Source organism: Sander vitreus, chromosome 11 (genome assembly GCF_031162955.1).
Source record: "Sander vitreus isolate 19-12246 chromosome 11, sanVit1, whole genome shotgun sequence".
NCBI classification, from domain to species: Eukaryota; Metazoa; Chordata; class Actinopteri; order Perciformes; family Percidae; genus Sander; species Sander vitreus.
In genome coordinates this window covers 23240323-23255133 of record NC_135865.1, presented here as the reverse complement: position 1 = coordinate 23255133, position 14811 = coordinate 23240323, and the positions used below count along the sequence as shown (strand labels likewise).

Sequence of the window (14811 nt, the reverse complement as noted above, 5' to 3'; positions counted from 1 at the left end):
CAACATCCAACGCAAAACAGTCGCACTATTACCAGCCCCATCTCATGAATACTGGGAGCTGAACAGTTGGAAAAGAAACATTTGGCAAACTCATTGGTTAGTCACTATCCCTAAAGCTCTTTTTCTAGTAATAATGAAATATAGGCTACTACTAGAAAATAACACAAATATCACTTCGTTCTTTTTGTTTTATAATTACCATTTATCTACACTTAAGGGTAACCATTTTTATTCTTACTAGTATGCTAGGCTATCCTTTGGCTCTAATAAAATAAATATATCTGTCATCTAAACGTCTCATCACTATGAAGCTTTTCGGATTTCATTTTAAAGGAACAAAAATAAAAAATACTTAACATAATTAAAAACTAAACTAAACAAAAAAAAACTAAAGATACGGCAAGTCAATCAATTATTAACAAATAAAAAACTACATCTGACTATATCATATGTTTTTATTTACAAAGTAACATTTTGACTCTAAAAATATGTATTGACTGAGTGTTTTTATTATTATTTTAAAATAAAAAATCAACCTCTCACATTCTGATTTAGGCCTATCACTCTCGCGCATGTGCGCGCCACTTTTAGTACTCAGATTTCCGACTGCTCCAGAAGGCATCACCACAGAGCGCAGCTGACGCAGAGAACCGAGTCAGTCGCCTGTTGCTCCAACTAGTTAAACAGACAGCTAGTTATTGCATGTCAGGAGTTAGAAACCGGCCCATTCAGACTCTCTGCTCGTTCATGTAACTGTCTTATCTAAACCGTACCGTGTTTTTAAATGCCCCTGTCTTATTCGTTACCTTGGGACTTTGACACAATGCAGCTAACTGCTGTTCAACCGACCCTTTGAGATGGAGAAAACCTCAGCAGAAGATGACTGCGTGGATTCAGGAGCCGAGACTGGAGGGTGAGTGAAGCCGAAATCATACTGAGATATGACTGATCCTGAATATCATCTTTTTTAAATGAGGGAGTAGGAGTAGATTCTATTTAAATAATTTAGCAATCATTTTAAAAGGTAATTTAACTTTTTTTGTGGAAAACCAGACACAAATCCTGTCTTGAGTATATATTTATTAGAAAGTGTGTTAATGTAACGATATGCCGAATTAAAGCGACTACATGTTAACGGTGAGAAAATATGTTACCAGAGCTATATCTTATCATATAAGCAAGACAACATTAAATCGACACAATTTTAAATGGAGTTTGGCGTGTTACCAATCTCGGCAGCGAAACTGGGTATAATCGAACAAAACAGAAACAGAACGTAATGTAAATATATTTTAGGAATCTGATAAAGTGACGGTAGACATCTAGGGTTATTGATCAGTAGTCAATCATTGCAGGTCCAAAATCTTGTTATCGTGTGTAGGCTATAGGCTACTTATTATTTATTTATGCTGATATTCCTGGATTGCACCCCTGTGCCAATACTTGATTAAACAACTGATGAGGGCATATGAAGGAGGTGTGATCCTAATTCTTTAGTAGAAAGTTAAGTCTTAACAACTTAGTTGTTAATGAGTACAGCCACATTGTTGTTGTTTAAGAATGTTGAAAGTTAAATGAATGTATTCTTCTCTCTGTTTTCAGCCATTAGACAAAGATGTGCTTCAGTTTCTCATGCGGTATGTCTGTCTACTGCTGGATGTGGTGTTGTTGTAGTGAAGGATCTGTGTTTGTGTGTGTGTGTGTGTGTGTGTGTGTGTGTGTGTGTGTGTGTGTGTGTGTGTGTTTTAGAGGCAGATCTTACATAATCCATACCTCTTGAAGTCATCATCAAAAATCTGAATGACTCAGATCTGTTATAGCATTCAATCTTAAATACATACACCTACTCTAAAACATAGTGTGTTTTAACACGTATAGGATCCTATTTGATCCATAAAATAAAACATGCGATACAGTTATCTTTTTAACATGTTTTTTTGAGTATTTAAGTAAATATAACATGAAGTCAGCTATTAATATCAAGAAATGCTCCGATAATTCCTGTTGTCAATATCACCCAGCCTCTTAGCTCTTCTCTAGTTATGAGATTTTTCAGGCTTAAAAATTGTAGCCTGTGCAGTCTTAGGGCCCCTATATCTCTAATACTAACTAAAATATAATTTATTTATCAAGAAAAAATGCTTATTAATTGGCTTCCTTATGGTGTAAATGTGCCAGATTCAGCCAAAAATCAAATTTTTCCTCTGTTGTCCCTGGGCAAGGTTGATGTTAAAAGTTGAAAACAACAGGAATATCAGGCCTTCATTGTTCTCTTTACTCTCATATTGAAAGTAAGTAAGCTTGAGAAGTCATCTGACATCAGTACATCCCGGAGTCACCTGCGTCCATGCTATTTCATTAGCTGAACTGGAACCTAACAACATTATGTGTGTGAGAGAGAACGTGTTTCATGGGAAAACTTAGCAGCAGAGAGCTCTGTGTAAAGTGCTGATGTAAAAGGAAAATCATGGAGCGTCCAGCTGATAACCAGAGAGCCCTCTATCAGGTCACATCCTCCACCTCTCCTGCCTCATTCCACTTCCTGTTCAGCTCCCACATCCACTGTTTTTAATCATTCTCTTCACTTCAGACTGTCTCTGCATCTCCCCTTCAGTCCCAAGTCACAGACTTCATAGAGACCTTATTGTATTTTGGAAACATAAGTAAACAATTATACACTTCCTTATAATTAAAGTCTCAGTCGGCCTGCCCTAATACACTCTGCAGCTCTGTTTTAGTGTCTTTTAGCTCATTGTTTTGGCTTTACAGGACATTAAATGTTTGGTTCAGTCTCATCAACCTCATTTCCAGCTACATCACAGCAGGCAGCTATTTTAAGCAAACCTTACAGTCAACAGTACAGTGTGCTAAACCCACTGTACGCTCTGCCTAGAGCGTACAGTGGATACGCTCTGCCTAGCACCGAACAGCAGCCAGACAAAGTTGGAAACTAGCTGGTGAACATACATAAGTACATAAGAGACCACATTTTTTCTCAGGAGATGGTAGAGACCAAACCAGAGTTGAAAGGAGAGTGAAACATTCCAAATGAATGTTAATGTCCGCCAGATATAAATTGGCAACTGTATGCTAACATGTTCTTAAAAAATATAATAATATAATAATAAAATATACATTAATGTTGTGTTTTTAGCTTGTTCTGCTGCCCTCAAGTGACAAAAAAATAAATAAATGCAGCGTTAAGTTTTCTAGTGGCCTTGACCAACTACCACTTTGCTTGTTTGCAAGCCATGCTGTCTCTTTCTTTGTCATGGGCGGGCCAAATTCTCTGGGCGGGCAACACAGAGAAAGGGGAGGTATCCTTGCTCCTTATGACCTCATAAGGAGGAGATTCGAGATCGGCCCATCTGAGCTTTCATTTTCTCAAAGGCAGAGCAGGATACCCAGGGCTCGGATTACACCTATCGCCATTTCTAGCCACTGGGGGACCATAGGCAGGATGGGGGAACTCATGTTAATGTTAAAAAACCTCATAAAGTTAAATTTTCATGCCATGGGACATTTAAGAGCCCATCAGGTCACTCTGCAGTCAAACCCAGTGTGCATGACCGCACTACTGCCTGTCTTCACTTCACTTGGAGTTTATTGTCTTTGGACGGAGATGAAGCAAGGCAGCGTGGCCAGACTGGGAACTCCAGCCGAGATGCTAACTGGGGGACTCCTGCCAAATACACACACCCAAGGGAGCCATCAAAACAGATCTGTAACTGCACACACTACTACATCCAACTCTACCCCAAAGAGTCATGCACTTAAAAAAGTATTTTTTCCACATTGTCATTTTTTTCTGTGCATGCAGGGACACGTCTGTGAGTTTCACTCTATGTCCTTTTTGGAGGAACCTTCTGGTCATTTATAATCTGCTCTGTATATTTGTCCTTTCTTTCGCTCCCTACGCCAACATTTTCCCCTCTGCAGTACCCCATCATCTTTTCTTCTTACCTTTCTCTGCTCACCTCTACTACTTCCCATCCATTACTTTCTCTACACCACTAATGCCCCTGTTAGTTAGATTGATAACCTCCTGCTGCAGGAAACAGACATGTTCCTCTGCTTCTTGCTGTCTTGTAGCTCCAGAGGCTTTATTAGTTTAGAGATGGAGTCACACGGTGTGTGTGTGTGTGTGTGTGTGTGTGTGTGCGTGTGTGCGTGTGTTTTCACTGGTGGTCAGCTGACTCCCGTGGGACTAACAATCTCAGGTTCTGTGGTATACATGTGAGCTGAGGTTTCACAGACAGCTCAGGGAATTATAACGTGTGGGATGCAGGCTAGCTCCTCAATCAGTCTTGTATGTGGGCATGTATGCTTCTTGTATGTTTAAAATCACAGATATTTGTGTAATTACACGAAATGCCAGAATGTGTTCTCTAATCCTAGGAGATCAGATTAGCAGAAATCAAATTTTGCTTCCCTACACTGTTATCCCAAATTAGTTGACTTTACTAGAAATTTGCAGGGAAACCCGCTGCCTTAAACCATCTTAGTTTTTACACAAGGTGAAACTTAACAGGTCAAGTTGTATTAACACAGAGCTGTAAGTTGATGCAGTAGACAAATCAAGTTTACATTAGGGCTGGGCGATATGGAGAAAATCAGATTCTTGACCAAATACCTCGATATTGATATTGCAGCGTATTCCAGGGTTGACAATTGGTGCTTTAACAAAATATCTTCACACTTAGATTTTAGATAAATAATCATCAGTAATGTGGACATAATGGCTAAGTGGGGAAAAGGCAAATAACAGTACAGCTAGAACAGTCTGGTAAGATCAGAAAAGTACATCACTCTACTGTAATGCAGCCTTTAAAACTAGTAAAAGACAACACTTATGTCATATCATGATATCCAAAATCTAAGACCATATCTAGTCTCATATCACTAGGGGTGGTACGGTTCATGAAAAAACATCCGAACCGCTCAGTTCGCATGTCTTGGTTCGGAGCGTGTGTGCGTCGCACGGTTCGTCAGTACACTGTTAATGTGCACTAACCACTTACTGCTGTAGTGCCCACTTTTGACATCTATGTTAAAACACTTACTGGAAACGACGAGGGGGATGAGCAACATGAACGCAACACATGGCAGCTGATTGGACGAACGCGTCACGTGGTTGTTGCTGCTCCCGAATTTCAAAACAGACTCTAATAGAGCTCAACAGTCCCGCCCACAGCGGATACCGGAAATAAAAATACAATGCAATGTCTCCATTGACATTTGCAGTATAAGCCATAAAATCGTAACCGTCGATGGTAGACTTAAAACCAGCTTGCGTACATGACTAAGCGATTGTATATGCTCATATAGACGCCAAAAATCATGGGGCACTAACCTTTAGAGATAAATGTCTTTTATTCGCGATGTCTTGGATAAGTACTTCATTACCCACAATCCTGAACAATCCCACAATCCCACAGTGATGACTCTGATTGGTGGAACTCATGCTGGTGAGGAGGGGGGGTGTCAGTACCCAATCTCTGCTGCCTGCACGATCCTCACTGCATGAATCACGATCTGTTCCCACGCTTCTGACGTTAGCCTCTGCCGGGAAGCTAACGTTAGTTTAGCTAACAGCTAATTCGGCTAACCACTAGCTGACAGCTTGATTTAGTTTAAAATAACGTTAACTCAAACTTTAACACTGGGTAAAGCCGTCTACAGGTACAACCCGGGTCTCAGTCATGGTGCAACAATAAATGTAGATAAACATGAACACTAAATCAACCATACAAAATTTAAACCCAGATAACATTAATGCACACCCAAAACATTAACAGAACATAATTAAAACACACTTTAACTAGGACCTTTTTTTTCCATGAGCCTTCAGCGCAGAACAGTTGAAATGATCCTGCCCCTCCCATACAGAAACTTATGCTGCGTTCCAGACACAATTTTTAGCCCCTAAGTTACGACTTCAAGTCACGACTCACGACTTGGTAGTGTTCCAGGCAAAGCCACGACAAACCCTTATAGTTCGTGTCAGCTAGCGTTAGCTAGCGGCTACCTAACGTTGACGTTAGCTAGCACTAGCTAGTGCTAACTGATACTAGCGATTTCTAGTCAGCGACATATTTTGGGTTTTATTTAATGAACATAACCTGTAGTAGTACACAATCGTATGCGTATTGTTTTGATTACAATGTGCGGAATTACTTTTACGTTGCCTATTTATGTATATTTATTTCTATTTCTCACTGTTAATCACCAGCGCCTGTATAGCATCAACAGGGTTTGGTTTTTTTGGGGGCTTTTCCCCTTTATTTCAGAGTGACAGTGGATAGACAGGAAATGTGGGAGAGAGATGGGGGATGACATGCAGCAAAGGGCCGCAGGTCGGATTCAAACCCGCGCCGCTGCAAAGGCCTCAGCCTACATGGGGCGCCTCTTACTGGGTGAGCTAGAGGTTGCCCCAGCATCAACAGGGGTTGACGTTGTTTATGTGTGTGACGTCAAAACTGTAACTGAGAGTACAACGATCTGGTATGAGTTCACAAGTAGTAACTTACGGGTTTGACTGCCGTTCCAGGGCACTTTCACGGGTAGAAGGTTGTGAAAACACGAGTTACGGGTTGCCTGGAACGCAGCATTAACATCTATAGTTATCTCTGCTTAATATGATCTGACACGGTTTAGTATAGAGGATCTTTGATATGATCTGTGGTTATTACAAAAAACTAATATAGTAATGAATATGTTTTTTTAACAAAACATGAAAGAATAAGTAGTGACCACTAAAAAGTTTAATTACAACTAAATCTGGGTTTACAGTGTACCAGTTCAAAGATATAGGAGCTTTAGATTAGACACGTCTCTTCCCTGGATAAGAATGGAAATATGGGTGTGTATCCCCAGTAGTGGAAACAAGATTCTTTACCTAAAGAAATAGTTTGAAATACGCTCATTTGTTAGGATTTACATCACTCCCATGTCTGTCCATAAAGTACGGAGCTAGAGCCAGGACATGGTTATCTTATTTTAGCATGAGAAACATCTCGCCTGGCTCTGTCCAAAGTTAAAAAAAATATACCTTTACCACTATGGTAAAGGTGTAATGGTAAAATGGTTATATCTTGTTTTTTTAACCTAATCACAAACAGAAATGTAAACATGACAATCTGTGATGGTTATGTGCCGTAGCCAACAGATTTTCAGTTTGCCCAGCATTTCAAGAAAGTTACAGTGCGTAAATCGCCATAAAACCACAAACTGTTGTTATTACATTTCTGTTTGTGTTCGGATTAAACAAATTAATTTAATTATTAGTTAAATAGTGAGCTTTAGATGTGATGGTAGGTGTATGTTTGCCCTTTGGGTGGAGCTAGGCTAATCACCTTCAGGCATAAGCAGCATAACCACACATAACACATGAGATTGATGCCGATCTTCTCATCTAACTCTTGTTGTCTTTTCAAAAATGTTGAACTGTTCCTTTAAGTAAAAGCATCAATACTGATGTAATAATCCATTACAAGTGAATGTCCTGCATTCAACATTTTTTATTACTTACTTTGACTCATGTTTCAAAAGAAAAGGTACTCATTATTGCATATCATATCATTATATATATTATATTGTTGGATTATTAATTGTAATGAAGGACTTATTAAGTCGTCATTAAATTTATATGCATGAATGTGTAAGCAGCATTATTGCTGATTGGAATGGGGCTAATTCTAACTACTTTATACACTATTGAGCAGTTTATTCTTTAATGATGCCCAACGATCATATTTTAGAAGAAGTATGGAATCATGAATCTTAATCTGCAAATTAACTAGTAATTACAGCTGTCCAATAAATGTTAAAACGTAAAAACAACCAGATTTCCCTCTGGAAAATAGTGGAATGCAGTAAGTACAGGAGCATAACAGAAATACTCGAAAACCACTATGAAATGTCTGTGTGCATTTTGGTGACCTTTCCAGTTAGACCTCTCCTGTTTAGCCAGCTGTCAGCACTTTATTTGAAATAGGAGTGTGTCATCCTGTAAATCATGTGGATTGTACTTCATAGTGTAATATAAACTCCTGTCTCCTCTCTCTGTTTCATGTCCTCATTTTCTCTCTTGCTTCCTGTCCACATTGCCTCTCTCGCTCTTTTTTCCCCCCTTCTCTTTTCTGTCGTCCTCTGCAGGTCTGATTACAGTCCCTTGTCCTCAACCAGCAGTAAGTAAACTAATGGTGACATAAAGCATTGTTAGCAGTGACTCAAACACACACAGCTCAGTCCCAGGACTTTATCTCCCTAATACACACTGACAAAATAAATCCACTCACGGGGGAGGATTGTGTTTGTGTGTGTTTAGTGGTCCGTATGGCCTACAGCACGTTTTAGGGAGGATTTGTTTGTATGGTAAGAACAAATTGCTCGAATGATTATTGTTTTTTTCCTACTTCCACCTTAGCGTACATTTACTGTGATGGTACATGCTAGAGACATTTTGCACATTGGATATAGTAAATGGTTGGCAATCATGCAATCAATTAAATAAACATTTGTCTTGATGGGGCAATTGAAAATAAATAAAAATAAAGCTTTGGGAAGCATGTTCATTTCACATGATTGGTGCAAACAAAACTTCTTCTTAGTGTGCTGTTAAAAATAAAAAATAAAATAATATTTTCACCTTTATTTGCATTAGTTAAAGCTTTAGTGCGTAACTTTTTGATATTAATGAACGTCTGTTACATTCAAGCCATTGGTCTTGCGTTTAGGCTGCTGCGGTGGGGACCGCAGGGGATGCTGAAATAATACGCAGTGGCCCTGCAGGGAAAAGTTGAAACACAATTATCCTTTGGAGAAATATCACTGCAATGGCCACTCACGTAACCGGCAATCAGACAAAACACAATGGAGACACAAATGGGCCATTTAAGTGACACTCCCACACCCCCGCACGGTCCCCACTAATCGACGCAACACTGGATTTGGTGTGAACGCAGATTAAGCTTCATACATAGACAGTTGCTTGAGATACACAATTCCCACAACCATTTCCCAGGAAAATATGATGAAAAGCACAAGCAAACACCTATAAAATATGCATGCAGTCAATGCAATATTTGGTGTACAAAGCATTTATGTAGTGGCATTTTTAGATTAATGTGGGGTGCCACTCATAATCAATTTCAACAAATCATGAAAGTTGTTACATGCTTAGGATAACTTCGATTTACTGCAATTTGCAGCGTAAAAAGATTGGGCAAGAAACACGAGCAGTCAGGCGGTCAGACAGGTTGTTAAACAAATCTCCAGGTTGGTCAAAGTTATTTGGAAGAGAAAACAAAGGCGAACAGTGAAACTATTATCCATCACAGTTTAAAGACTAACTTCTTACTCTACTTACTCTGTAGTTGTTTGCCCAATAATCTGGATTGTGATTTAGATAATCTGGATAAACTCTTGTCGTGTATACAATCCATCTGATCATCTGATACTCTTTTTAAAGATGTTGCAGCATTTACAGATCTCAGAAATAACTTATACGATCATTCATATGATTTGAATACAATATTATCATATCGAGTGAATTGACCCAAGTGTAATATGTAATAAACTGGAGTTATACTTAAATAGACAAACGTATCTATGGTGGCTTTCATTTGATTTATTTTCATTTAACTTTTTGTGATAACTTCTGTGATGCTGATATTGATACCACAATATGATATTGATCACATATAGGGATGCAATATGATATTGTTGGACTTTCTTTATTATTGTTCAATTGTTTTTAAAGTTTCATTCAAATGGATGAAAGTGTGTGAAATTGTCTTCGTAAACACACATTGAGTTACAGATCAGCTACTAAATATTGTTTGTTGTTATAAGTGCCAACAGTGCTTGAACTACGAGGTCGCCACTTGCTGCTGAGTACTTTTGTACATACTGTGTGTGTGTGTGTGTGTGTGTGTGCAGTTTTGTGTGAATGTGTGTATGATTGTGAAGATCATGACCTCTCCCCAGTCTGATTGCCAGGTCTCCGGGCCTTTCACAATGGGAGGATTATAGCCAATATTAGCCCATTAATCTGGTCTACAGGAAGCTGCGTTATCCCACCGGCACCACACCCGCACATCAGGAAGTAGAGGACCACCACACACACACACACACACACACACACACACACACACACACACACACACACACACACAAAATGTGCACAGCCACATTGTCAGAAAACACAAGAACTTTAAATACAGTATATGGAAAAGTGTGACCACAATTAGAAAGACACTACTGGACCAGAATTGCTGGTGACTTTGTTTGCTTTAGGAACTCACCATGCCTGTGTATCACTCAGATGTTTCAACTGAATGTCATCCAAAGGATGATTGGAATATAATATAGAAAATACACACTAATGATGACAACAGAAAGGACGGGACAGATGAATGATTTTCCAGAGATGTGAAAGGACGATATAGAGAAGTCATCTGTCTCAGCTCTGTGTGTGGCTGTCTTGTTTTTGTCCTCTGTGTGTGTATTCATGCATGGCCGTGTGCGCTGAGGAGTTCAAATGCAAACGTGCATGCAGCATCAGTCTCCCTTGTCTCCTGCCTCCACAGAAGTATATTTAGGTTCTGGTAGAGAGCGTACTCATGTTTATACAGGTGGTCTTAACCCCTGACCTTTGACCTCAGCTTAGACCAGCCATAAGCCCCACTTTAGACAGACTGATATCATGTTAAACCACCAACATAAGTATGACTGAGGTTATACTCTACTTTAGGTCCTATGCAACAGACACTGGAGGAATTCAAATGGCTTGAAATTGACAGTTGTTGTCAGTTGTTTAGGACAGTGAGTCTATTACTGTTAACTGAGCAGCCCCACTGGTGCAGTCGAGGGTCAAGCATTTCACAGTTGCTACTTAAAAACAACATCATTGTTCATTTAAAGCTTTTGTAGACCGAGCCATACTGCTAAAAACACCTAAAATATAAGCATAAAACAGCTAAAATAAATAAAAGTCAAGACAAGTCTAGTCTTAGACAGGTAGCTGTTTCATACACTGAACAAATCCGGCTAGATTAAAAATGTAGTTTAAGATTAAACATTATCTCACTTAACAGTGTAGTTTTTGCCTGAAGACTGAAGCCAATTCTGGAAAATGGAACAAATGAGATATATATATATATATATATGTATATATATATATATATACACAACATACTGTACCACTGCGACCTCTGCATTAGAAATAAAAGTAGCTAAAACCTTGAATTTATATGTATTCTTTAAAACATTTCATGAATGCAAAGGCTTTTGCAATATTTTTTATCACTCAGAGAGTGTTAAGAAGTGGAGATTGTGATTGCTAATTTTCATGCAACAGCAAACAAAATGCAAAGTGTAATCTGTCTTTTATGCTGTCAGCAGCTGGTGTGTGCAGCATCTTTTAATCGCTCAATAGGAGGTAAATAGGTTTTGATTCAAGAGGCTTCAACTGAGCCCCACCCCAAACACTTAATCACACAACATCACTTTCTATTGGTCACAGCAGATGAGTGTCCATTCAGCGTGAGTGACCTGTGACCCTGCCCCCAATGGGTTTCTGCATGTGTGTGTGTGTGTGTGTACATGTATGTAAGCCGGCTCTCAGAGTAATGAATGTTTTGGGGCCAAAAGAAGGTTTTAAACTATGCATATGTCAGACTGTTACAACACAAAGACGCCAGGCAGAGACGCGAATACAAATATAATAACAGAGGATGCATGATTTGTCACACTTGAATATCTGAAATAAATCTACTGTAGATGTATTTATTATGCACAGATGTAGACACATGAAAGAGAGAGATAATAGCCAGAGAGAGAGAAAAGAGAAAAACTTGGATGAAAGATGAAAAGAAAACATGAAAATTATTCAGGATTCATCCAACGTTTGCAGGTAATGGGAAGCAAAACAAAGACTGTGGAAATATATCTTTCTAAGAAAGAAATGAGGAATGAAAGGAAGATTTCAAAACAGTGAATAAAATAAATATGCATCAGCATATTGAGCAGTTCAATGAGTCTAGACAAGATTGATAGTAGTCTATCAAAAGCCTGGGAATCACAAGTTGATGTCAGGGGTTTATATTTTCAGCCTGTCACCAGCAGATGTCTGCTCGCTGAGACACACACACACACACACACACACACACACATATGCATATGTTCTTTACTCCATTCACACTTGCAAAAACGAACAATTATCTGCTGACAAAATCTGCTAAAAAGGAATTAACCTTGGGGACAAATACTCTTTATTTCCGGTGGATGCTTCACAATAAAAGTCACCCTGTACATTCATTCATTCCCAGTTGAACACTCTTAAAGTGAACATGCAGCAGTAGGAATTGTCTTTTGGTTTGCATTAGCAGGCATTTATACAGCTCTGATACATAGATTGTGGGAGAGTGAACCTTAAACAGAGAGCCTGATATCAATTAGATCAAATTCCAAACAGTAACATTGACTCTTTTGTGCTCTAGTAAGCAACTTGAGTCACAAAAAAAAGGCGGACTCTGCCAATTGCAATGAAAACCACTATACAGTATAAAGAAGTATACAGAATGTAAATACATGGCTATTGCTAAAAAACTGCTGGTCATAATAGTATCAATAATGGGGTTAGTCCAGTCCTTGGTTCTCTGTGATGCTGTTGGTCAGTAGCAAACTGTGACCTGCTACTGACCAACAGCATCAAAAAAGTTATTATGGTAGTGTAAGTCGTCAGCGGTAAAATTATTAATCCTTACCACATAGTCAAACACTTTGCTCGTCCAGACTGCCTGTGCATCCAGTAATTCCCGTGGCCCTGCTCTTGTTATCTGGCTCAGACAGGCAGCAGATTAGCAGAACCAGGAACACGTGTATGCAAGTTAAAAAAAAAAATCCACTCTCCAACATTTGTACACGACCCACAGTGTTGTATATTTTTTTTTTTATAAGTTTTACTTCCTTCCTTAAAATAATTCAACCTCTGCTGTAGTTTTAAGTTACACTTACGTTGTAAAACTCATTTATCTGCAGGCAGACAGATTATTATGGTAGACACCGGAAGACAGAGAGGTGCTTTAGGTTGCATTTTTATATTTTGTTATTTTTTACTTTTGCTAATTTAATTTGACCCTGACCTGAAACATTTCGGCACATTTAATTTTTTTTATTTAAGTTTAAAATATATATATATATTTGGTTGTACTAGTACATGTGCTTTTGATTAAAATTCTACTTTTTCGTTTTTAAAGGAGGCGCAAGTCAACTATAGCTACGTGCTTGTGTTTGGAAAGAAGAGATATGCTATGATATGTATTTTTTAATATCAGTACAGCTTTAGTTCTGCCTCACGCACTTTATTTCTGTGTCTTTGTGTTTGGTGTAGAGTATATTACACCCTTATTGGTTAAAGTAATGTCTGAGCATTTGCTACCTCTTTTCCTTTCATCAGCACAGACTTGCATTCACACTCAGACACTGGGGAAGATGACGCACTGGTCTCTGTTAGAAGGACAGTGCTGAGTATCTATTTACACGCCAAACCATTTGCAGTGATGTCAGCCAAGGCACTTTCAGCACAGTCAGTTTGAATAGCACCTGATGGATCAAGGACCACCCGTAACAACTCAACACACACACACACACACACACACACACACACACACACACACACACACACACACACACACTGCCATGAGGCAGCCTAGATTAAGTGTTTCCAAATGTGCGTACTCCAAAATGAGGTTTGGACTATGAGGCTGTGATCGCAGCTAAATACGCTTCAGTCAGCTGTTTGTCAGCCTTGTTGTGGGCCCTTCAATTTAATGAATTAGTGAGTATGTGCTCACTGAGTGCACATTCAGTACAGTCTGTAATTAGTTGCACAGTGAAATATGTTTTGTTGTTTTGGCTCTGCTCTCCTACCACATTTACAGTGAAAACAATAAAACAACAGTGACTATGAGGTTGAAGATAGAGATTTTCACTGCTTGGAACCGAACAGGACTACAGGACTGTAGTCAGACAATTTTCTTAGTTGGTACTGTTGTATTGCTGCTGATCTCAGGTCTGTGTGTGAATATGTTTAATACCCAGGTGCCTCCAATTGATCCTGCTCCAAAAAAAAACAAGATGTATTTAAAGGAACACGCCGACTTATTGGGACTTTAGCTTATTCACCGTAACCCCCAGAGTTGGATAAGTCCATACATACCCTTCTCATCTCCGTGTGTGTTGTAACTCTTTCTGCTCTTTCCACTCCACCGGTAGCTTAGCCTAGCACGGATCCTGAAGGTAATCGGTTCCATCTAGGCTACTGCTCTGAATAAGTGACAAAATAACGCCAACATGTTCCTATTTACATGTTGTGATTTGTATAGTCACAGCATGTACAAATAACAAGGTCACGTGAGACACAGCCGTCTTCTAACCGTATATAAACTGGGAACTATATTCTCAGAAAGGCGAAGCATTTCTACTTGCTTGGGGCTTCTCAGGTGCTGCAAGCATATCACTCCGCCCAAGTAGCAGAAGTAGCACTGCTTCGCCTCTCTGAGAATATAGTTCCCAGTATGTATACGGTTAGAAGATGGCTGTGTCTCATGTGACCTTGTTATTTGTGAACATGTTGGCGTTATTTTGTCACTTATTCAGAGCAGTAGGCTAGTTGGAACCGATTACCTTCAGGATCCGTGCTAAGCTAAGCTACCGGTGGAGCTGTCGGAAAGAGTTACAACACGCACGGAGATGAGAAGGGTATGTATGGACTTATCTAACTCTGGGGGTTACGGTGAATAAGCT

At 39.2% G+C, this 14811-nt stretch overlaps 1 protein-coding gene across 3 annotated transcripts in view; it reads left to right on the top strand.

Moving 5' to 3' along the window:
• Positions 1-650: 650 nt before the first annotated feature.
• fam124a (family with sequence similarity 124 member A) overlaps positions 651-14811 on the top strand; it is a 30603-nt gene continuing 16442 nt past the window's right edge. The window contains exons 1-3 of one of the 3 annotated variants that reach the window (XM_078262403.1): positions 651-913; positions 1603-1637; positions 8158-8189. In XM_078262403.1, coding sequence (XP_078118529.1) covers positions 1633-1637; positions 8158-8189 — 37 coding nt within the window. In that variant the 5' untranslated portion in view covers positions 651-913; positions 1603-1632. Of the gene's footprint in view, positions 914-1602; positions 1638-6240; positions 6417-8157; positions 8190-14811 lie in introns of those variants that run through there. The other 2 variants (XM_078262402.1, XM_078262404.1) reach the window with 2 other exon arrangements.